This window comes from Trichechus manatus, unplaced genomic scaffold (assembly GCF_000243295.1).
Source record: "Trichechus manatus latirostris isolate Lorelei unplaced genomic scaffold, TriManLat1.0 scaffold00150, whole genome shotgun sequence".
Taxonomy (NCBI): Eukaryota; Metazoa; Chordata; class Mammalia; order Sirenia; family Trichechidae; genus Trichechus; species Trichechus manatus.
The window spans coordinates 892,181-916,693 of NW_004444086.1; the positions used below are offsets into that span (position 1 = coordinate 892,181).

Consider the following 24,513-nt stretch of genomic DNA (forward strand, 5'->3'; position numbering starts at 1 on the left):
AGTTAATAACTTTTAATTTCTCTGGTCTATCAGACACATCGGTAATAAAACTATAATACCAATCTATTTTCACTGTTTTAATTTTATTACTTTTAGTTGATCAGCTTAATCAGGTCTAACTTTATTCACTGTTAATTTATATAGCTTATTAAATATGATTTCCAGATAATTAAAATTGGTGACTAGTCTGAAAACTTTTTATTTGAACAGTTTAATATATAGGCCCGAACAATGACATTTGATAATATTTTTCCAATAAATACATATTTGACTTGTTGTCCTGAAATCTAAGACTTGAAACAGTAGATAAAAGCATAATGATCATATCATAAGCTCTACACATATTGCACAAACTATTCAATTATAAAAATCATGTTGAAACAATTAAACCTCAAAAGCCAAGTAAATGCCAAACACACCCCTGACTTACCAAGCAAGTCATTCTGTGGTAACCATTCTATGAGCTTAGTGTTGTTTCCCAGATTCTTTGGTTTGGTTCCAGAAAACCTAAAATGCACACCAGACAATAAAGTTTTCAAAAATCAAATCTTATGCATGGTATAGATGTCCTGTTTAAATTACTAGATTTAAAATAAAATATGATCTTTTGTTAGTCTTCTTAAGAATGAAACCATGCTTTAGAAGCAACAAAAATTTGATTGTTTCATTTTCATACTTCAATTGATTGAAGGCTGAACAAGAAATAATTTGCTTGTGTTAACATCTATTTTCTATCAGCTCCTTTTACCTGTACGTAGAGACAGAGAACACACAACCAAATAAACCTATGGTAGAAAGTCCTTCCCCAATAATACCCAGAAACTAGAATGCAAAGGGACAAGAAGGACCATCACTGGGCAGTCAAAAGCTCCAATCCTTGACATGCAAAGCCTAAGAGATGGTGTGATTATAGAAATAAAGAGATGGCACTCTTGTCCCACCTGGCCCAGAGAATGTGGGGCCAAGAACATAATTAGGCTGTTCCTTGTCTTAAAAGATAAACTATTGGGACCTGCAGGCTAAACAAAGGGAGAATAAGAGAGTCTAAATTGAGCAGACACAAACTGTCCTAAATAAAGCTGAAGGGGTGCTTTCTTGGTTCAGCCTAACAGAGAAAATCCAGTAAGACTCGAATACAAAGGGGAGAGTTTTGAAAGGTTAGAATGAAATATACATCCACTTTATAGCTTAAGTAGGAGGGGGGGAGGCAATCCTTACACAGTTGTCATAAAAGAAAACCCACATTACTCTGGGCCTACTTGTAATGGAAGTTCCCCTAGGTAGTGCAAACAGTTTGTGCTCAATTGCTAACCTAAAAGTTGGTGGTTGGAACCCACCCTCTGGTACAGAGGAAGAAAAGGCCTGGTAATCTGCTTCCAATAAGATTACAGTTAAGAAAAACCCTACGGAGCATTTCGACTCTGTAACACATGGGATAGGCATGAGCCGGAATTGACTCTATGGCAACTAACAACAGCAACACTTGTAATAGCTTCAGAGACACTTTTTTTCTAATTATGGTAGAAACCGTGGGACTGCTATTGTTCATTGCTATATCCCTAGAACCCAACAATGGGGAGATAAACTAAAGAAAATATGTTAAGTGATTAGGCCCAACTACTAAACATTGGGATAGAAATTCCAGAGACAGACACACTTTGGCAGTGTCTCCCAAAGGAAGCTGGGGTCAGTCTATGAGTTTGTTTTAACTGGAGTTAGCTGGTTAAGTTATTGTGTTTTTAAAGAGTTGGTCTCTTAAATAAAAGAAACCAAAAGCTTTGTCAGTGAGGCAAAGTTGGAGCCCAAAGAGGTCCATGAAAGAGTTCATCTAATTACTTATCCCTTTATCATTCTCTACCTCATTCCAAAACTAATTTGAAGCAATATATTGAAATGCATACAATTACAACTAAATTTTAAAATGTAGTAATAAATAATAGAAAGGTAAATGAGGGCAGAAATCCAATGGTAACATAAAAACGCATCTCACACAAGGATAAATCGTTCCTAATCCTATCTTCTTTCTATACTTTATCCATCATAGACTCTTATAAATTTATCCCTAGATTCCAATACACTAAGAAACAAAATGAAAAGTCTGGGAATCAACGTGCGGTGCTTTATTGGGACCTGCAGGCTAAACAAAGGGGTGCTGAAAATCAACAGCACAGGAACATTCTATATTATTACCTTACCTCCAAATCACTTTTTGAGGCAATCTTGCCAGAGCTCCTGCCAGTTTGTTAGCAATGTCTTCTGACAAATACTTGACACCAGCTCCAAAAGACACCAAGACAAAGCCATGTTCGTTAGCACCATTTACCCACTTTTGCAGATCCTGTCAATCAAAATATGGCAGTTAATTTTATGAAAGACCAATATCATTCATAATCAGTGTTATCAACAACCCAGTTTAAAAATAAAAAAAGGTTTCAGGTACTTTTCTTAAATGATAGAAAGTACAGAATATGATTATTTTCCTTTAAAAAACTGCTTTTGTTTTGAAAATTCAGAATATATCATCTGACAAAGCTAAGTGAAAGAGGGCAAATAGCTAATTTGGCAAGATCAGTAAGTAATAATAACAAAAAATTCAGTAACTAATGACTCAAGATCTCAGACAGAAGTCAAAAAATTGAAACTGATGGTCGACACATACATGAGCAGAAGTAAATCTGTATGAGGATACAATTTACATATGGATTGAACACATGCCAAAAAAAAAAAAACTCTCCTCCTCCAAGGCAAATGTTTATTTTAGGAATGGGTTAATTGAGTCCCTGGATGGTGCCAATGGTTAACAAGCTAGGCTGTTAACCAAAAGCCTGGCATTTTGAGTTCACCCAGCGGCACCCTGAAGAAAAGGCTTGGTGATCTACTTCTGAAAAATCAGTCACTAAGAAACTCTATGAGCACAGTTCTACTCTGACACACATGAGATCAGAATCAACTCAAGGACTAAGCTTAATAATTTTCATCTCTGAAGAGTCAGACTATAGTATACGACTGAGAAAGAGAAGAAATTAGCAGTTGCAAGGATCCACAGGCCTAATGAGTTTTACTATTTCTGTACATTATTTCTCAAACATATAGAACAGAAATCATACATGCTGTATGGTAAGACATCCAGGGGTTCTGAGAATCTCTCAGAGGTCATTCTCCCTCATTGTGTGGAAACACGTTAAATTTTCAGACATGTCTTTATACAACCAATAGATATTGTGCTATAGCAGATCTAATTTTAAGTAGGGACGACTCTAAAATTGCTGGAATTATTTATTTTTGTAGGAAGATGCACTAGCAAATTTCTGTCAGAATGGCTGATTTGTATTGAAAATAAAAGCAGTTCATTTTAAGTGCTACCACCCTCACTTTATTCTGTGAGCACAAGTTTGTTTCTCTGGTAAGTCATCCCTTTGAGTAAGTCTGTGCCTGAGCCACCCTGCTTCCGTTTCCCACATGAAAACTAACAAAGGCATGACACTTCGCAGAATATGTAATTCCATCATAAAGAAAACAAACTTGCTGTACATCGACAATACCTATGCCATAATGTAGTCATGAAAACAGGTGACAGGATTCATTCTGTATTCACAATGTGCAGAATGGGAAGTCACAGTTACAGGTCACACATGCTGTGGATCTCTCCTTCAGGATGAGTTACTGCCATGAGTGTTACCCATGCTCTTTGCATTTCACACTGCACAGTGGTTAAGAGCTCGGCTGCTAATCAAAAGGTCGGCAGTTCGAATCCACCAGGTGCTCCTTGGAATCCCTATGGGGTAGTTCTACTCTCTGTCCTGTAGGGTCACTATGAGTCAGAATCGACTTGACAGCAATGGGTTGGTTTGTTTTTGGTTTTTTAGAGAAACCTGCTTTGCAGCCTGGGAGTACTGAATTTCATCACAATGGCATCTCCATATAGCTCAATACTAAGGAATTAAAGTTTAGGCCTCTCTTATGTCTTTAATTTTCTTTCTTTCCTTTTTATCACTTAATGAGGTCTGACATTAACTGACTCTATCCTACCTCATTTTGTGCCCAAAATGACTTAGTGAATACTACGACTCTAAGACCGAGAGTGATGACGAAAAGGAGGCACACCCTTCTAGCTATTGAGTGAGTAAGGCAGGCTGCAATTATTTGGGAGGGAAGGAAACTTATATTCCTTACAGAAAAATAAACACCTATTTTCCAGGAAACTCTATTTGCTTACGAGTATATAAAAGAAACAGACGCTATATCAACTTTCCATTAATGCTTTTGATTTATATTCTGCCATCTTTACATAGAATATCACATGTGCAGGAAAATTTAAAAGGTTTTATCTGTGGATTAAAAATAAGAAACAAGTCAAACTGATTTTAAACTCTAATTTTAAACTAATTTTAATGCCAGATGTACTTAAAACAAATATAAATGGTGCACAGAAAAATGAGTTGAGTATAAGCTGTTTTAACATCATGGTTTATCTTCAAATAATTTATCACCTATTACTCAGTTCTCTAAAGATGAAGCTTTCAGGGTCAATGCCATTTTCAAAAAGTTCACATTCAGATACAGTAGGTCTTAATGTGATTTAGATTTTGTTTTGTTGTTGCTGTTAGGCGCTGTCGAGTAGGTTCTAAATCATAGCGACCCTATGTACCACAGAAGGAAACACTGCCTGGTCCAGATTTTGTTTTACAAGGATTTAAAGGGTTTTTGAGTTTCAACTGTCTCTATGTCATAAACATGTCTCCAGTTGTGTGTTCTTTGTTCAGTATGATATAAAATGAAATCTGAAACCTATTATTTCCAGCTTTTTCCCTAACATTGGCATTCACTATAACAAGAATATAACTGATGTGAAACGAAGTGCAGACGATTTTATTCATATGATTCGCTTCAGGAAAAGTACTCAATTTTTTAAAAGGTAAAACTCTACTTGGCTCAGGAGGGAGACTGAGATCCCAAGATGATACCCAAACTGCTACTTCCTGAGCTAGAGGCTGCTGTAAGAGGGAAGTGAAACGGCAGAGTAGAGATAGTAAGATGGTGGGTTCTTGGCTGCTCCAGGACCTGCCCCTTCCCAAGATCTCTAATCCTCAGCCTAAATTCACAAAATAGTATTAGCTGATTTTTTATGGGAACAGTGAAGGCTTTGAGTTTTGTGTGTGGTCGACAAGGGGACAATCAGGTAATAGAGTCCAAAGGGATCTTGAATTCGCTGAACTCATGGCAAATATTTTGGAATTAGAACTTCACAAGAAGTATGCGTAGATATCCAGAGGGCTGGGAGGCCCCAGGTGGCATCTTTCCTACATATATATTTACACGTGCAGTATTTTCTGAAATTTAAGATCCCATCAATTATAAAGTGAAAATTGACTTAATCACAGTTCTTCAAAAAAAAAAAAAACTTTATAATAAATGTGTCCAATGTAAAATAATACCAATTCCAGAAATCTAACACTATTAAAAGTAAGGATGCTTTAGAATTCCTCCTCACCACCTGTGAAAATATTAATTAAAAAACTGGATCAGGAAAAAAACAAACAAACACACATTTACAAAACCAACAACATTCATAAATACCTAAGAATAAGCCTAACAAAAAAACGTTCAAGACCTACATGATAAAAGCTTTACTGACACAGAAAAACCTGAATAAATCGAGAGATCTAAGATGTGCTTCAATAGGAAATATCAGTGTTATGAAGATGCTAATTATTTACGAATTAACCTAAAATTCAATGCATCGCCAACCTACATTGCAAGAGATTTGTTACAGAACTTGAAAAGCTCACTCTTAAAGTTCATCTGGAAAGGAAAATGTACAACAAAGGCCAAGAAAATTTTGAGAAAGAACAGCAAGAGACAACTAGCTCCTTTAGATATTAAAACATACTCTAAAGGGTAGAACCAATAACCCAGTAACTGATTTCAACTCAGGTATATCAGAATAGAACTGTGCTCCATGGGGTTTTCAACAGCTGATCTTTTGAAAGGAGATCACTAGGCCTTTCTTCCAAGGTACCTCTGGGTGGACTTGAATCTCCAACCTTTTACTCAGCAGCAGAGCCACTGCAATTAAAAGTATTTAGTATTACCAAAAGGTTAGGTGCTCAATGCTAACCAAAAGTTGGAGTTCGAATCCACTCAACAGCTCTGTGGGGGCAGATTACAGCCAACAAAACTCTATGGGGCAGTTCTACTCTGTTGCATGAGGTTACTATGAGTTGAAATCAACTGCAAGGCACCTAACAACAACAATAGTACTACCATAAGAAGAGAGAAAGCAATGAAGCGGAGGAAGGATCTAGAGACAAACTGCTGTGCAGGTGGGAACTTAGCATTTCTCATTAGCAGGGAAAGGAGTCATTCAAATACTGATTTAGGGAGAAAAAAACACAGGAAGTTAGATCCCTCCACTAGTATAAATGACAGAAGGATTAAAAAGTTAATTGAATTAAAATATTTGAACTCCTTGAAGAAAACCCAGGAGAATAATTTTCTATCAGGTTGGGAATGGCCTTCTAAGTGACACAGCCCAGAAGTCATAAAGGAAAGACTGACTAATCTGACTACAGAATAATCAAACTTCTCAAGAGCATGACAGAAACTGAAAAAGGCAAAACAACAATAGGCTGGAAAAATTAATATCTGAAATAAAGCAATGAGGAAAAAAAAAATCTTGAGAAAATACCCAATTTACAGAAGGAAACCCAATGGTATAATTATGGAAAAGGTGCTCTCCTCACAGGTAACCAGAGAACACAAAATCATTTCCATTGTTTTCTCTGTAATCTACATATGACTCTATTACATGATATCAATACATTACCACTTAATTAATTTTAACAGAGAAGAGAATTAAATCTAGTTTTTACATTCTAAATATTACTGTTTTATAATTTTCTTTCAACTTTTTTTTTTCCCTAGAAGGACAAAGTGTCTTTTCCTAAATGGACTCTGGGTAAGCCCTCCTTACTTCAAGATTATGTATTAAATGGCCTATACTTTCATTTAGTAGTTTTATAGCTTTACTTCTTTAATGTTTAACCTTTCATTATCCAGAATTTATTTTGGAGGGAGGGAGGAGGCTGATATCCAGCTTTACTTTTAACCAAATGTCTAGCCAGCTCTCCCAACACAATTTGTTGAATATTCCATCCTCTCTTCACTGATTTGAAGTGGTATCCTCTCAGCTGATTTCTGAATTCTATTCTGTTCCACTGATAGATCTATCCATTCTTGTACCAGTGCCAAAGAATTTTATTTACTGCTGTTTTATAATACATTTTAATACATACAGGATTCAATTTTTCTCATTACTTTTCATTCTGGAAATTTTAGTACTTATTCTTGCATTTAATACTTTTTTTAAAAGACTCATCTTTCATGTTTTAGCACATCAACTGATATTTACTAGAAGTACCACTTCCTCTTGTATATATTAATGAATATTTGTGTATATATGGACAAAACAAACATTCAATCACTCAATATATGCATTTAGACATGGCATCCAGTCTTTTATATTTAGTTTGCAGGCACTGCATGCACGCAGCTCCACTAGATGGCGTGGCAGGAATGGAAGCACGGATGAGTGGGCTTTATCCACAGTATTTCTTTCCTAGGCTTCAACCATCACCACATGCCCAAACCCAGAGCCTAGCTCTATCGTTTCTGCTGCTCATTGTCCATGGAGAACTCTGTAATTTTCCTAATGTGAATGAAAGCAAAACTATTACAATAATGGATCAAATCTTAAGCAGGAAATTACCAAAACAGTCACAGGTGCTTCTCTCACTATATTAGTATGGCTCATTCCTTCCTATACAAATAATCAATTTAGATACCTACCTATACTTCGCTATAAACTATATATAAAAGACAACCTCAGAACAAAAATAATCATTTTATCTTCTTATATGGGTAAATAAGTAGTCTTAAGACCTTTGTGGGAAAAGGTAGGGTAATAAAGAAACGTGGATTATGTAATCATATTTATTATAATCAACTGGTATATATTAAAGCATCTGGCTTTTTATGATCATGACCTAGATAGAAAATCATTTGATTTCTAGTGTTGCATTGCCATTTTCTATTCCTAAAGTAATTAAACACCAAATGCCCCAGTCTTAGGAAGAAAAAGATAGTAAGAGGCATCGTGCCCTCCTTCGCCTGGCCATGCCCCCCATGCAAGTGCTTTTCAGGGAGAGGCAGGGTAAAGAAGCCAGGCTGTGAGACAGGAGCTGGGGTGGCACAGGAGCTGAGCCATGCACCAGAGACAGACCGGGGGAGCAACTGCTCTGAAAGTGGAAAGTTTTTAATAATTTTAGGTAATATTTTGACACGATGGTTGTTGACAAATGCAAGACCATGAAAAAAATACTAAAAGGAGTGGAAAGTAAGATCTTGAGACTTTTAGAGAATCATGGATAACTCCTTTTTTCCTTTTTTATAAACTCAGCTCCCCTACCTAAAACAAACAAAAACTTCATATTAATTGTGCTTAATGTAAAACATGTCCCAATTCCAGAAATATGAGTAACTTTTCTTTCAAAATCACATCAGAACCAATGAAATAAATAACTATCCCAAAATTCGATTGTGCAGGCCCACCTCTACCCTCACTAGGCTTGATTCTGAGGACACCAGAGTCTGGAGAGACCTCTCGGGAGGTCTTCAACAGGTCTGGGCTCTGGGGACAGATGGGGCTGCTGTGGTTAGCAGCAGATCTGTCCTGATGGCAGTCCAAGACCCAAATCTACTCTTCTCTCTGACCCTATAACAGGAGCCTTGAGAGGGGGCCAGAGCAGTTGAGAAACCAATAACACTACATTCTTTGTCAGGCCCATCCATTCTGAAGAAAAGAATGCCTAGACTGTGTGAGAATCCTACACAGAGATGAAGAGGGGAGAAGAGGGGGATGGGTGCCTGGTGCCTCTTTTTTGTTCCCAACACCAAATCAACAGGTCTCTATTCCCATTTTAAAGAACGTTCTGCGCGGACAGGTGGATTGCATAGAACTGAAATATTCATTCTGCCAAATCCAGTAGGTAAGATAACAATGAGGATTTTGATGCAAAATGGTTGTGACATCAAACATGATCTTTTCCCCGAGACTACAACCCTTAGACACTCTTTAAACTTGGAACTGAAATCACTCCCAGAGATCACATTATAGCCACACAATAGACAGGCCTATAAAATGAACAATAACACCAGTGAGGAATGTACACCTCAGAACAATCAACTATAGGAGACCTAAAGGGAAGCATTTGCCCCAAAGTAAAGTTTAAAAGGATGGTAGGAGCAGAAAAGCTGGGCAAAAGGACACGGGGAACCTAGGCAGGAAGCGGGGAGAGTGCGGACACATTCAGGGGTTTGCAACCAATGTCACGAAACAAACTGTGTATAAATTGCTGAATGGGAAACTAATTTGCTCTGTAAACTTTCACCTAAACAACAACAAAATGTTCAAAACAAAACCAGAAAATATTATCTTTGCCTATGCTAACCAAGACTTATTAAACAAAAAGTAGCACTGGAAATGCAAAAGTTACCATTTAAAATGAAAATGTACCAGTCATTCATTGTTTTCATTGATTTGCTTGGCAAGGGATTTGGCTCAAACTCCAATGCCAAAATCTGCTGTGTGATCTTATTCAAGTCACCTAAATCTCTCTGAGTTTCCTCATCTCTAAAAATGATGATAATACTTCAGAAGAACATTATGAAGATTAAATGAGATCAAATATATAAAAGTGCTTTGCCAACTAAAAATTACCCTGTAAATTTCTCTGGATAGGATGTTTGAGAAGCAATACACAGATTATGGGCTAAAATGATACCTACATTGAGGGAAAAAAAATCATTCTATGCTCAGGATATTTTTCCTTAATTGTACTTTGTTGACAATACTTTAGTTTCTGCAAACTAAAGCTTGTTAAAATAAATACATAAATAAGAAGTAGTACCAAAAAAATTTACATGCAGTATCAAATTTAGTCAGTTTTCTAGAAAATTCAAGATTATCCAAAGGGGTTTAAAGAAGCAAGAGATGTCAATGTCAAGGTGACGGGCTGATTAAAAAAAGAAAAACAAAACAGAAACAAAAACCACAGATGATGCGTTTACTGACACAATGAACATTCAAGTGGATGAAAGACTGTAGTACCTTTTTTTCTCTTTCGTAAAAGGCTTTTATTTTTTGCCCTTAGAGTTATAATTAAAAGAAGCAAGCAAAATTTGAAATTCTGATCTGACTTTGAAGAGAATTAATTTTCAAGGCTCTCACTGTTCGCATGCAGTTGGGATGTCCCACGGGTGTTACAATGGCAAGGTACTGAGAAGCTACAAGAAAGTAACCACCAAACATAAGAACGGGAGAAATAATAAACAAAGCTGGACTGTCTCACTAGAAAAGAAAAATCAGTCCCAAATCCACACTGAAATATTTCTTGTGTTATAAAAGGTAATTAGGATCCCTGGTGGTGCAATCGTTAAAATGGTCAGTAGCTTGAACTCACCAATCGCTGCACAGGAGAAAGACATGGCAGGGAGAAATACTCAGTAAACAAATCTAGACATCTCACCAGAAAAGAAAAATCTGTCCAAAATTCACATTGTTACAAAGTGGACTGTGTAACAAAAGGTAATTAGGAATTCAGAGGAGGTTTGGGGAAAATCGGAAAGATGTGAGCATGAATATTTGCAACAGAGAACACAAATGGGTGTAGCAGGGAGGTTTGGGTGTAGAATAAAGATGCAAGGGATAGAAAGCATATGTTTTCTTTGCACATCTGAGTGTAGTACACAGATCTGCAGGCCTGGAAGATTTTTTAACAATCCGCTCTCAGGCCAAATGTTCAAAGCTGTGCTGGAAAACAAAAAACAAAAACTGCCATGGCTATCAGATAATCGCTTATCAAATAATGTTTCAGCAAGTTAGATGGGATTTAAAGGCCTTGAGTAATTCAGCAAACACTTATTGAGCACCACTACATACCATACATGGCACTGTTTCAAGCACTTGGAATACGTAAGAGATTACATCAACAAAAATTCCTGTTCTCAGGGAGTTTACATTCTAACAACGTGGCCATGACCTAGCTTTATACCCTTACCTCCCATCACTTTCCGACATATTATCTACTCTTTACTTCTCTAAATACAGTCTGCCCTTTGGTGCCTGGAATGTCCTCCTCGCATCATAACTATTTATCAAATCCCAAGAAAAGATACCCTCCACTGTTCTCCCCTGTGAGACCTGCTCTCTCACATGGCACTTGTCACACTGCTATGTAGTGTTCACGCACAAGACTTTCTCTCTTCCCAGGTTGTGGGGTGTAGTAGGAGCTCAACACTTATTTATTTTAATAAATCGAGAAAGCTAATATAATCTGCATTATACAAAAGATAAGTAATAGATACTTTGTTTTATTTTTTTCATTTAGTTAATTGGATTTTTGCCTTTTCCCACAGAATTTGAACTAACAGAGAGAGTACTGGATACTTTACAGAAATACCTCATTTTTAAAATTTAAGTTTAGCTACCAAATTATGTGGCCTGTCTAGATGAAATTAATAGTTTTGCAGCCAGTCTACTTGTCTGCTGCCTTCCTTCGGGGGTAAGGGGTGGCAGCGCTTTCTATGGGTTAATCACAATGTTATGCCATAGAGCTAAAAAGATGAATAAGGCAAAAATCCGTGACTAGTAGGGGACCAAAAAACACCAAAAACCAAACCCGCTGCTGTCAAGTCAATTCTGACTCATAGAGACCCTACAGGACAGAGTAGAACTGCCCCACAGATTTCCAAGGAGCCCCTGGTGGATTTGAACTGCTGACCTTCTGGTTAGCAGCCAAATTCTTAACCACTATGCCCCCAGGGTTTCAGACAAGTGAAATAATTATAACAAAGTGAGATTGCTGAAGGAAGAAATCATCATAGTTGTTTTAGAAGAGATAAGAGAGAGTGAGGAGATGGGGGGAGACAAGATGAAGGTCTAACCCAAGCTTGTGCTGGTGAGAACAAGAAGTGGATGCATTTGAGTGTTCATTAAAGCCAATGAGACTTAGAGAGGGGTTGAGGCAAAAAGGGGTCTAGAATGATTCTCGGCTTTCTGAGATGGAACAATTACATAATTAACCAAGAGGAGAAACACATAAGAAGAAGCAGGTTTGAAGGAGAAGATGAAAAGTTCATATTTGAACATACTGAATTCAAGATGTCTGTGTATAGGTGGAACTATCTAGAAAGCAATGGGAAATATAAAACTTGGAAGGAAAACTGGGCAGCAGATATATTGAAGAATGATCAACTATGGCAATGGAAACATATAAGTAGTATAGACAATGGGCACCCAGTGGCCTCTTCATCTTTTTGCCAGAAAATTTGGTGAAGAAATGGTTGCAATTGTTAAGGAGGGGTGAGAAAAACAAATTCTAAGTCTAGAATACCTATCAGCATCATTTAGTTACATTTCTGTTCACAGCACTAACTAGAAACGATCCACGGGTTCAGTAAGTTGGAATGTAGAGAATCTATGTTGTGTGCCTCCAGTCCTAGGCTGGCTAGGCTAGGAAGCCACACACATAAGGTCAATTTGTCCTGATACTCAAACCAGTTCATTCAGGGCAAATCCCAAACCTAAGCAGAGTCTCAAAATGACCATTACATTGATTCCTGAACAAGGCCAACTTAATCTGATGGCATTAATACCAGGGAAGTCCCATGCTCGGGTTATATCCTCGCTATCTAGACCACCCTCAGACTGGCACGGGGAAGGAGCAGACTACTCTGAAGACTAACTCACTGAATTCAGCGCTGGTTCAGGGCAAAGAAGACAATAATGTCCTGACTTGAAAAACCAGCACCTCAGGCTAGTTAAAACAAAATAAGAAAATTTGAGAAAGGAGCCACATCTATTTTGGTATTTCTTAGAACTCACTGTTCTCCTTTGAGAAATCCCTGTATAAAATGTCCCTATAACTTTCTTTCCTATCACACAGTACAGCTTAGAGCTATAAGGAGATGGACACCAGTAGTTCTCTGACAAGTATTTCTTTGCTGTACGTCTGAACTAAGATGCTTTTGATTAAAATTAAAGGCAAGAGAAAAATTAGCTAACATATAGCAAACGAGCTTAGAAAAGATTACTCAGAAGCTGAGTATTCATTACTTCCTTTTGCAAGAGGATATAACCATTTTAATCCTTTTACAATCTTATTTTATTATAAATCTTAACGTTTTACTCTCTAAAATATTAATACAACCCCAAATTTCTAGATAATCTATTAATTTTGAAAATAAAATGTTCCTCCATCAATTTCAGCACTGATTAACACATTTAACTGCACATTATTTAAAAAAAAAAACAAAAAACACAGATACAAGGAATGGTAAGTAGGCTATTTAAAAAAGGCAATCTAGGGAGAAATAAATTATCAATCATACATAAAAACTATAAAGTCAAAACAAATGATATGGGAATTACAGGATAGATTATGTTTTTCCAAAAGTAGCTAAAGTAATATTTTCAGTCCCACATGTGTTTTCCAAACCTTGTTACTCCAGATGGGCTGTCCATGTTCACTGCCCTTGAACCTGGGCAGGCTTGTGACTTCTCTGATCAAAAAAGTACAGCAGAAGTAATGCTATGTGACTTGTGAGGCCAGGTCATAAAAAGGATACAGCTTTCACATGGTGCCCTCTCTCTCAGAACGCTCATCCTTTGTACCCAACCACCATGCTATGAGCAAACTCAAGCCACATGAAGATGCTGCCAGTAAGTGTTCCAGCTAAGAGTCCAGTATAAGGTCTCAGTCAATAGCCAGTATCAACTGCCAAACATGTGAATGAACAAGCCTGAAGATGATTCAGTTCCTAGTTCTGGAGTCTTCCAGCTCAGGCCCAGACATTGTGGAGCACAAATGGATTTTAATACCAGAGCTAAGAGATCCACATGAAGTCCCTCCCATTCTTCTTTTCAGAAATAACCAGGGGAAATAGTAATTAATGGTCACTGAACACTTAATTTATGACTCTCTTCTTGCTGTTGTACGTTGTTGAGTCAATTCCAACTCAGAGTGACCCAAAAGGATAGAGCAGAACTGCCCCATAGGATTTCCTAGGCTGAAATTTTTATGGAAGCAAATTGTCAGGTCTTTTCTCCCGTGGAGTCACTGGTGGGATCAAACTGCTGACATTTTGGTTAGCAGCCAAGCATTACCCACTGTGCAATCAGGGCTCCTTTTTGTGACTCTAAGCCAATTTAAATTATCTCTTCAAAGAAGAATAAGATAGTGGGTAAAGTTGAACCCTGGTACCACCAAAGAACCTAATTCTGAGCCATGGATCTATGATCCTCAATCAATACTTCAAGAGAAAACATACAATTTACCTGGTACATTTCCAATATAATTCCATGTTCCCTTTTGAAGTATTACCAACAGGAACAAATGCCCTTCCCTTATCTGCAGGCATATTCATTTCATCAATAATTCAGTTACAGATAAGCAAGCTTTTATTGGTCACCTTCTTCGTGCCAAGTACTAGGCAGTAGGAATACAAAAGAGCATGATATGGTTCCCTACCCAGTTCATAGTCCAATTCAGACTCATGGGTTTCACTACTAGCAGATTAATACTGCCTTTGCCCTATTTACTCCCTCCTCATGGGGAAATGGAGACCCTGGAAATAAGAAGCAAAATTTCAAAAAATGCATTTACATTAATTTCTGTAAATTATATCCCAGTTTCCTCTTTATTTCAGGGTTGAATATCCAAAGAAATAGTTTGGCCAAAATAAATCAGAAGTAGGTAGTCTAACGTCTCCCAAACAAGACAGAAACGTATTTATGGTCAACTGGATGAAATAAAATGTCAAACATTTCTTGGCAGCTAAATATTCTGTTCATAAATCAAAGAAAATTTATTTTATCCTTGATATCATAATACTGATATTTGGTGTTTCTAGATTATAAACTTATGAGAAAAACAGTAAATGCAGAATTCAGCCAAAACCAGTCTAGCTCATATCACTTCCCAGGTAAATCATTCAAATAGATCCCTGCAGGTAAATGACAGCATGAGAGTGCACCTGAGTCAGCTTCTCCCAAACACCTAATGAAGTACATATGAAGCTAGGGAAAAAAATCTGCCATTAAATCATATTCTATGACCTCACAGATATTTCCATTAGCTCTAGTGTCTCTACCTTCTGCGCATGAATAACATACATGGCCAGGATGAAGGCAGGAGAAGGCTTCAAATTACTTATGCTGTCTACTGGGGAAGAAAAACGCCCCCTCCCCTCCATCTAACTTCCCCTTTAGATAATCTATGTCTACAACTATTCAGGAAGTACAACTTCTCCGGTGCAACAAAGCCAATGACCCAGAAGGGTATGGGCAATGGTGCATTGATCCTGCAATGAGTAATCAGTCATCTCAGGGATAGCATTTGTACCGAGGGCAGAAACATGCAGAGCTCTGGGAATCATCCCTGCTAGACTGTGTAATCTTTCATGTACTACTCTATATGAATGCAAAATTTACAAAATTAATCTCATTCTCTGCTTAGATAGAGAACAGGAAATCAGAGTAAGAGAAAAACCCTAGCTGGGCCCTGCAATGACTGTATAAATGCAGGACAAACATCAGAAAGCTGTTAGAGAAGCTATACCCTTCTGTCTCCCCTCCAGGTTTGCTTTGACAGGAGTACTCCATCAGTACATTATGTACTATAGAGCCAATTCTGTGGAACTAAAATTTGTATTTATCTGCACTTCTAATTCATCAATATCATGACTTCCTTTCATTAATACAATTATCTACTACACTCCTACAGAAGTCTGTAGTAGAATTATATCTCTGAGTAGAAAAACAAAAAACCAAACCTGTTGCCGTCAAGTCAATTCCAACTCATAGCAACCCTACAGGACAGAGTAGAACTAACTGCCCCATAGGGTTTCCAAAGAGCAGCTGGTGGATTTCAACTACTGAACTTTATGGTTAGCAACTGGGCTCTTAATCACTGCACCACCAGGGCTTCATCTTTGAGTATGTAGCCCAAAATTTACTTTCTCACCCATTTTCTTTTATCCTAATTCTACAGCCCTATCATAAAAGTTTGGAGTCCCTGGGTGGCACCAATGGTTAAGTGCTAAACTACTAACCAAAAGGTCAGTGTTTTTTTGAACCTGCCTAGAGGCGCCTTGGAAGATAGGCTTGGCTACCTGCTTCCCAAAGGGAGCCTTGAAAACCCTATGGAGCAGTTCTACTCTGCACACATGGGTCGCCTTGAGTTGGAACTGATGCAACAGCAATTAACAACAACAATCATAAAAGTTTACTTCCCAATCCCAAGACTATATTCAAAAAGTCTTATTGAAGTGCTCACCACCCAGTACCCAATGTTCAAGTTCTCAATACTGATCACTTTTTTTTTTTTTAACTTTGTTCCCAGTGAGAAAAATCTTATTATTTCACTGGTCCATCTATTTACTGACATTCAACATTTATCTCCTTCTCACTTCCTATACTGACCTGCACTAGATCACTTTGGATTCTCTTAGCCTATCCTATTCCTGTCCACTCTGGTGACTTTGTTCATTCTGGATTATACCTCCATCTATCCAAATTCAACAGGTCCTTTAAGGTCTGCTCAAATGTCACGTTCTTCATCAATCTTTGTCTGATCTTCCCATGTTTAAGAGGTTATTCTTTATTTCCCTTCTTTGATAGAAATTTGTATCTCTTTTATGGTAACGTTAATTTTTGAACATGTTACAAAATTACTTGTATACATATGTCATTTTCTTTAGCAAACCATAAATTCTGTGCTTACTAAAGCACTCAAAACAGTGTATTGGCCGTAATTCATGTACACTCAACAACATTAATTGAATATATATCTATCAGATAGCCTACATTAAATTTTCATTATTGTTTTGCTAAATCAAACCTATACAAACATCCATCAACTTATCTATGGCTTAAGTCCAAAGGTTCATTTTAAAATTTTCTTTTCAGGACTCTGTGCATTTTCCCATAATGTTAGTATTGTTGTTAAGTGCCATCAAGTTGGTTCTGACTCACAGTGACCCCATACACAACGTAATGAAACACTGCCTGTTCTTGCACCATCCTCACAATCCTTGCTATGTTTGGGCCCACTGTTGCAGCCACTGTGTCAATCCATCTCATTGACGGTCTTCCTTTTTCGCTGATCCTCTACTTTACCCAGCATGATGTCCTTCTCCAGGGACTGGTCCCTCCTGATAATATGTCCAAAGTAAGTGAAACGAAGTGTCACTAACCTCGCTTCTAAGGAGGATTCTAGCTGTACTTCTTCCAAGACAGATTTGTTCGTTCTTCTGGCAATCCACAGTGTATTCACTATTCTTCACCAACACCATAATTCAAAGGCATCAATTCTTCCTCAGTCTCCCTTATTCATTGTCCAGCTTTCGCGTGTATATGCGGCCACTAAAAATATTATGGCTTCGGTCAGGCACACCTTAGTCCTCAGGGGTGACATCTTTGCTTTTTAACACTTTAACGCAGTCTTTTGCAGCAGATTTGTCCAATGCAATACATCATTTGATTTCTTGACTGCTGCTTCCATGGGCATTGATAATGTTAGTATTATACATGGTAATTTAGGGTAACTGAAGCTGTACTTCAGTATTTCAGGTATATTATGAATTAACTGTTAATTTAAAAAAGACATTTGGAAGATGACTTGAGACCCTACCTAGCTGTGATGCATACCATTGCTGTGATGAAAAAAATGTTCTATTAGTTCTACATTAGGAAAACAAATAGTGTCTCTACTCCTGCTCCTGAGCACCAGTAACTGATGGATTTGTTGCATATGTTCAAAATAAATCGTTTCTCTACATGTGCTTAACAATAAGCACCTGAAAGAGCCTAAGATGAATCTAAGATGTTTGTAGTAGGGGAGCAGGCAGGAAACTCATTAGAGCATTCAGAATGAGAGCAAAAGTGATGTATATTTAGAAGACCAAATAACTCTGGTTTTTCATCTTGAAATTGTTTTAAATTTCACATAAAATTAAAAAGGGATGTAAGACTATCATATTTATAAAAGAAAAACAGCGATAAAGAAATAGGCTTAAGGACTGCTATACGGTCGCTATGAGTCAGAATCGACTCAACGGTAACGGGTTTGTTTTTCGTTTTCTTCAAGTATTTTCAATTGAGGATCAATAGGAGGAATCAAATATAACTTGTCAAGTCTTTTCAAGTCAAACTGTTTGCATATTTTCTGCACATATATGATATGTTTTACTATATGGCTCCAAAGGAAAATTTGTTATGACAAACAGTCACTAGGATAAAAAAGGGGAAAAATGGATAAAGCAACGTTTTCCCCTAAGTAAAGAACTAAAAGGAGAAGGCTTGCTGGCAAAGATCTCAAATATCTCATCTACTTCTGGAAATCTGAGTCGGACACTGGGAAACTGAAAAAAAAAGTATCAAAGGAATGCTGAGTAGAGCTCAGATTTGGATCAATCAAATAAGGAATTTTTGGAAAGGTAAGTTTCAGATAGCAAAGTTTTTTCATATAAGAGACAAGAAATATTAAGCCAAAGAACAACTTTTCAGGCATAGGGAATAGTAGGTTGGATTGGAATAAAGCAGTAAGAAAAAGGAGTTGAGAACAGAAAGAAAATTTGCACATCTACGGAAGAAAAAAATCCTCTGTATGGAAAAACAAGAAATGATCAAGGTAACATGGTCAGTTAAAACCTCAGCAGCAGAGGGCTCAAAGGTTTAAAAAAAACAAACAAACATGAATTTATAATGAATTCATCCTGGATTCCTATTAACTGGGGGTTAACTCTGACAAACTGAATAACCCCCAAAGTCGATTAAAAACCAAATACCAAAAGCCCAAAACAGCAAAACAAAAACAATTATTTTAACGGAACTGGAAATCTTAATATTGGACTAAATAGTTCATAAAGATGCAGAGAATGCACATACATCATTTTAAAGTAAAAAATAAATGAACAGATTAACTAATATATTTGTATGTAACAGTAAGTAAACAGACTGCATCAAAGAATATGAACCTTTAAAAAATAGCTCGCACACAAGGGGAATATTAAAAACTCTCCATCAAGTGTTATTTGTAATATACACCCCAGGAGGAGAATCTGCAGATAAGATTGAAAAAAAAAAGGCTTCAAGGCTAGCTAATCGCTAGTCATTTTGAAATAATGTGACTACACAGCTGGAGTCACTGCAAAGAATTTAGCACCTGGGCAAAGCAGAATCAGTAACCCTAATAAACATCAGGCCCTCAGGGCAAATACAGAAATCTCCACATGAGCTCAGTTTGGGAAAACTTTTGCATACCAATTGAGTAAGGTAAAAACAAAAAATTACTGATCCAAAACACTGCTGCTTTTAACTAAGAGTCCTCATACCACTTTAAATCCGCATTTGTTGAAAATATACTATCACATGTAAATTTGTACTTCTCAAAGTGGCCAAGGGTACCCCTGGAGAAATACAGAGGTTTACCAGGAAATACACACTAGAAAGCCATAAAATAAACAAGTACATAGTCCTGGGGTGTTAATTTTAATCCATAAATATAAAATACATAAAACAAACCTGTTGCCACTGAGTTGATTCCGACTCATGGCAACGCTATAAATAACTTTTAATATATTTATAATAAAACAAGCATAGGTATATCATTATGAAAGAGACTGCTAATTGCCTAGCAATATTAATTTTCCTCCACTTCCTTAGTAACAATTCCCAACTATTATTTGACTGTTACCCGGTGGAAACCCCAGGTTCTTACTCGGCATGACTTGTATGGGCCAATAAATGAGACATGGAGGTGGGAGAACAGGAAAGGCACCTTTACTTCGTTGTACAAGGAAATGGAGTCAGTCAGAGTTACTGCTGCCAAGACTGCTCGCCAAGGGTGGGCAGGTAAGTTACTAGTAAAGGGGTTTACAAGTACGGAGTTCATACAAGTTACATCAGCAACATTCTTAATCATACTATGCAGGCGCAATGGGATTTACATATAACCTTCAAGCAAAAGCAGGATTCAAATGCAAAGCTGGGGGTGATGGGGCAGCAAAGGAAACAATTTTGCAATACAAAACTGTAGGAGAGGAAGCCAGGTAAAGAATATATACAGCACTGTGGGGGTTCTGTCTCATGACAATATTGTAATCCAGGTAAAATCTGTATGTTCTAGTCTTAGCTGAACTAATATGTGGACACATGACTAAGTTCAAGCCAATGAGGCACAAGCAGAAGAAAGTGAGACTTCCAACTGCAGGAACAAGTCCTCCATTTTGACCAGGAGGGCAAAAGCTGCACACCAGAAATAGTAAAGCAGTGGGCTGAAAGAGCCTGAGTCCCTGCTGGCTTCTCAGAGCTATCATACCACCTTGGACTGCCGACCTCAGAACCTGTCTTATGTGACTGAGAAATACGCTTCCATTGCGTGGCACTACTTATTTGTTTTCTATTATACATATTAAAACATACTCCTAACCGATGCAATCATGAAGAATGCAAAAGATGAGATTTCAAATAAATGGCTGGCTGTATATGGCTTTCCCAGAATCATCCAGGTGACCAAATTCATTCTTTTCTGGTGTGTAGGTTTGAGAATTACTGCAATGTAAATTATCAATACTAATTTCTGGATTGCTTTCAAACCAGAATACCAGTACTCTACGTATACAATAAATGTCAGCCTCCAGTGCCACAGGGTATAGGAATTTCACCTTAAAATCCAACATCATACCCAGCATCATAAATTTTGAAGAAAAGCTAAGATTCATTTGTTCTCCTAATTTCTATTACAGCTGAAGAAAATGAAGCAAGACATTAACTCATAGGATGTAACCAGAAGTAGAGCTACCACTGAGGTTTCCTAAGTTCCAGTCCATGGGGCCCCTGGGTTGCACAAGTGATTAAGCACTTGACTACTGGCCAAAAAGCTGGTGGTTAGAACCCACCCAGAAACACCTTGAAGACATGCCTGGCAATTTGCTTCCAAAGGCCAGAATACACAGGAATCAAACTGACTGCATGTGGGAAAGAGATGATGGTGAAGCACAATATCATCAGTCAGAACAAGGCCAAGGGCTGACCGTGGAACAGACCATCAACTGCTCATATGTAAGTTCAAGTTGAAGCTGAAGAAAATTAAAACACGTCCACAAGAGCCAAAGTACGACCTTGAGTATATCCCACATGAATTTAGAGACCAGCTCAAGAACAGATTTGACGCATTGAACACTAATGACCGAATCAGACAAGTTGTGGAATGACATTAAGGACGTCATACATGAAGAAATCAAAAGGCCATTAAAAGGACAGAAAAGAAAGAAAAGACAAAAATGAATGTCTGAAGAGACTCTGAAACTTGCTTTCAAATGTAGAAAAGACAAAGCAAATAGAAGAAATGATGAAGTAAAAGAGAAGATTTCAAAGGGTGGCTCAAGAAGATAAAGAAAAGTATTATAATGAAATCTGCAAAGACCTGGAGTTAAAAAAAACCAAAAGGGAAGAACATGCTAGGCATTTCTCAAGCTGAAAGTACTGAAGAAAAAATTCAAGCCTCAAGTTGCAAAACTGAAGGATTCTATGGACAAAATATTAAACGACTCAGGAAGCATCAAAGGAAGATGGAAAGAATACACAGTCACTATACCAAAAAGAATTAGTCGATGTTACACCTTTTCAGGAGGGAGTATACGATCAAGAACCAATGGTACTGAAAGAAGTCCAAGCTGCACTGAAGACACTGGTGAAAAATAAGGCTCCAGGAATCCACGGAATACCAACTGAGATGTTTCAACAAATGGATGCAATACTGGAAGCCCTCACTTGTCTACGCGAAGAAATTTGGAAGACAGCTAAATGGCCAAGCAACTGGAAGAGACCCATATTTGTGCCCATTCCAAAGAAAGGTGATTCAAAAGAAAGAGGAAATTATCAAGCAATATCATTAATATCACATGCAAGTAAAATCTTGCTGAAGATTATTCAAAAATGGTTGCAGCAGTATGTTGACAATGAACTGCCAGAAATTCAAGCTGGATTCAGAAGAGGACATGCAATGAGGGATATCTCTGCTGATGTCAGGTGGATCACGGCTGAAATCAGAGAATACCAGAGAGATGTTTACCTGTCTTTTATTGGCTATGCAGATGCATTCGACTATGGATCATAACAAATTATGGATAACATTGTGAAAAATGGGAATTCCGGAACACTTAATTGTGCTCATAAGGAACCTGTACTTAGACCAAGAGGCTGTTGTTCTAACAGAGCAAGGTGATACTGCATGGTTTAAAATGAAAAAAGGTGTGCATCAGGGTTGTGTCCTTTAACCATACTTATTCAATCTGCACGCTAAGCAACTAATCTGAGAAGCTGGACTATATGAAGAACACAGCATCAGGATTGGAGGAAGACTCATTAACAACCTGTGATATGTAGATGATACAACCTTGCTTGCTGAAAGCGAAAAGGACTTGAATCATTTACTGCTGAAGATTAGCATGGGTTACATGTCAACATAAAGAAAACAAAAATCCTCCCAACTGGACATATAAGTAACATCATGATAAACAGAGAAAAGAGTGAAGTTGTCAAGGATTTCACCTTACCTGGATCCACAGTCAACACCCATGGAAGCAGCATTCAAGAAATCAAATGATGTACTGCACTGGGAAAATGTGCTGCATTAAGACCTCTTTAAAGTGTTAAAAGGCAAAAATGTCACTTTGAGACTACGGTGAGCTGGACCCAAGCCATGGTATTTTCAATAGCCTCCTTTGAATGCAAAAGCTGGACAATAAATAAGGAAGACTGAAGAACTGATGCCTTTGAATTATGGTGTTGGTGGAGAATACTGAATATATCATGGACTGCCAGAAGAACGAACGAACAAATCTGTCTTGAAAGAAGCACAGCCAGAACACACCTCAGAAGCGAGGATGGTGAGACTTCATCTCACTTACTTTGGACATGTTATTAGGTGGGACCACTCCCTGGAGAAGGACATCATCCTTGGCAGAGTAGAAGGTCAGCAAAAAAGAGGAAGACCCTTAAGGAGATGGATTGACACAATGGCTGCAACAATGGGCTCAAGCATAACAATGATCGTGAGGATGGCACAGGACTGGGCAGTGTTTCATTCTGTTGTACACAGGGTAGCTATAAGTAAGAACCGACTCGATGGCACCTAACAACAACAACAACAATGACTGTTACCAATTATTATTTTAGTGTCATTGTGAGGACCCACAAAAAAGAAAATGAGACGTTACTGCTATAGACTCTCACGAAGAAAGCTACTGACTCATCTCTTAAAATGTCTCAGTCAGTGCCTTTGGAGACTACTTACGGACTAACATTATAACTGGTGTATTTTATAAAATCCATACATGTACCAATATTTCTTTCAATGATGGTTAAAGGATGTATTATTTACCACCGAAATCATCAACCTGTTTCTAGTTGTGCTCTCTCTTACAACCAGAACCAAAACCTCTCTGGAATAAAGAGGTCAGAATAGATCCTAGTAATACCGAAATGATTATTTCTCCTAAATCTACAGTCATGCTTCTGAACTCTAAAGGAGTCTCAAACTCTGAAACTTTTGCAAAAGCCTGTCCCCAAAGAGAGTGGAGGCATACTTCAGCAGGCTGTAGACTCTGAACTCACAATGGCCCAAAAAACAATTAGACCAAGTTTACCCAAAACAAGAAACTATTTCATCTGTAGGCATTAAAAACAAAACAAAACAAACTGCAATCATGAATTATTAACATCATGGGACATGGCCTAGTTCTGTGTTATCTTTGGGAGAATGGAGAAAATAGTCACTCCAATCATTTTCTGTAGGGCTTAATTCTCTTGTGAACCTTAGTTAAGAAATGCTACTTCTAGGAAATTATTTCTTTTTAAATAAAATAAAATTTGTGTCCCATGGTACTCTTGATGATGGTGATGATGACGACTTCACTGTTCACCACATTATTTCTGTAACACTGACTGGTGTTGAAGTGTTTTACTATTCTGCAAGCCAGAGACAGTCAAGATGTGATCTGAAATCTGTGGAAGTCAGAAAGGCTGTCATATATACCTGCTAATCAAACGTAACTTAAATTTACCAGCTATCTCTTTTTCACAGTGACTTTCAAACAGATAGCTTGAGATGTTCTTTTTTTAAACAAAAAGAATTTGATTGGTTGCAGGGACTCTTTTAATTAGCAATAAAAATAAATCAAATTACACTTCCGGCAAAATGGCGCTCTAGGCAGAAGCACCACGCCGTCCCTCCACAGCAAAGATCTGAAAAACTAAGCCGAACAGAGAATACAACAATCCTGAAACCTAAAACATCAAATGAAAAGATAAAGAATTCAGCCAAGCACCAAATGGCATGAGAAAACTGACAGAGAATGGAGAGCAAGGAGAGATTCATGCAGAGGTCCCCT

At 37.6% G+C, this 24,513-nt stretch overlaps 1 protein-coding gene across 1 annotated transcript in view; it reads right to left on the minus strand.

The window, feature by feature from the left end:
- UGT8 (UDP glycosyltransferase 8) overlaps nt 1-24,513 on the minus strand; it is a 134,887-nt gene that overhangs the window by 28,548 nt on the left and 81,826 nt on the right. Inside the window, exons 3-4 of the mRNA XM_004385893.1 lie at nt 2,196-2,338; nt 431-507 (exon numbers count right to left, since the gene is read on the minus strand). Coding sequence (XP_004385950.1) covers nt 431-507; nt 2,196-2,338 — 220 coding nt within the window. The remainder of the gene's footprint in view (nt 1-430; nt 508-2,195; nt 2,339-24,513) is intronic.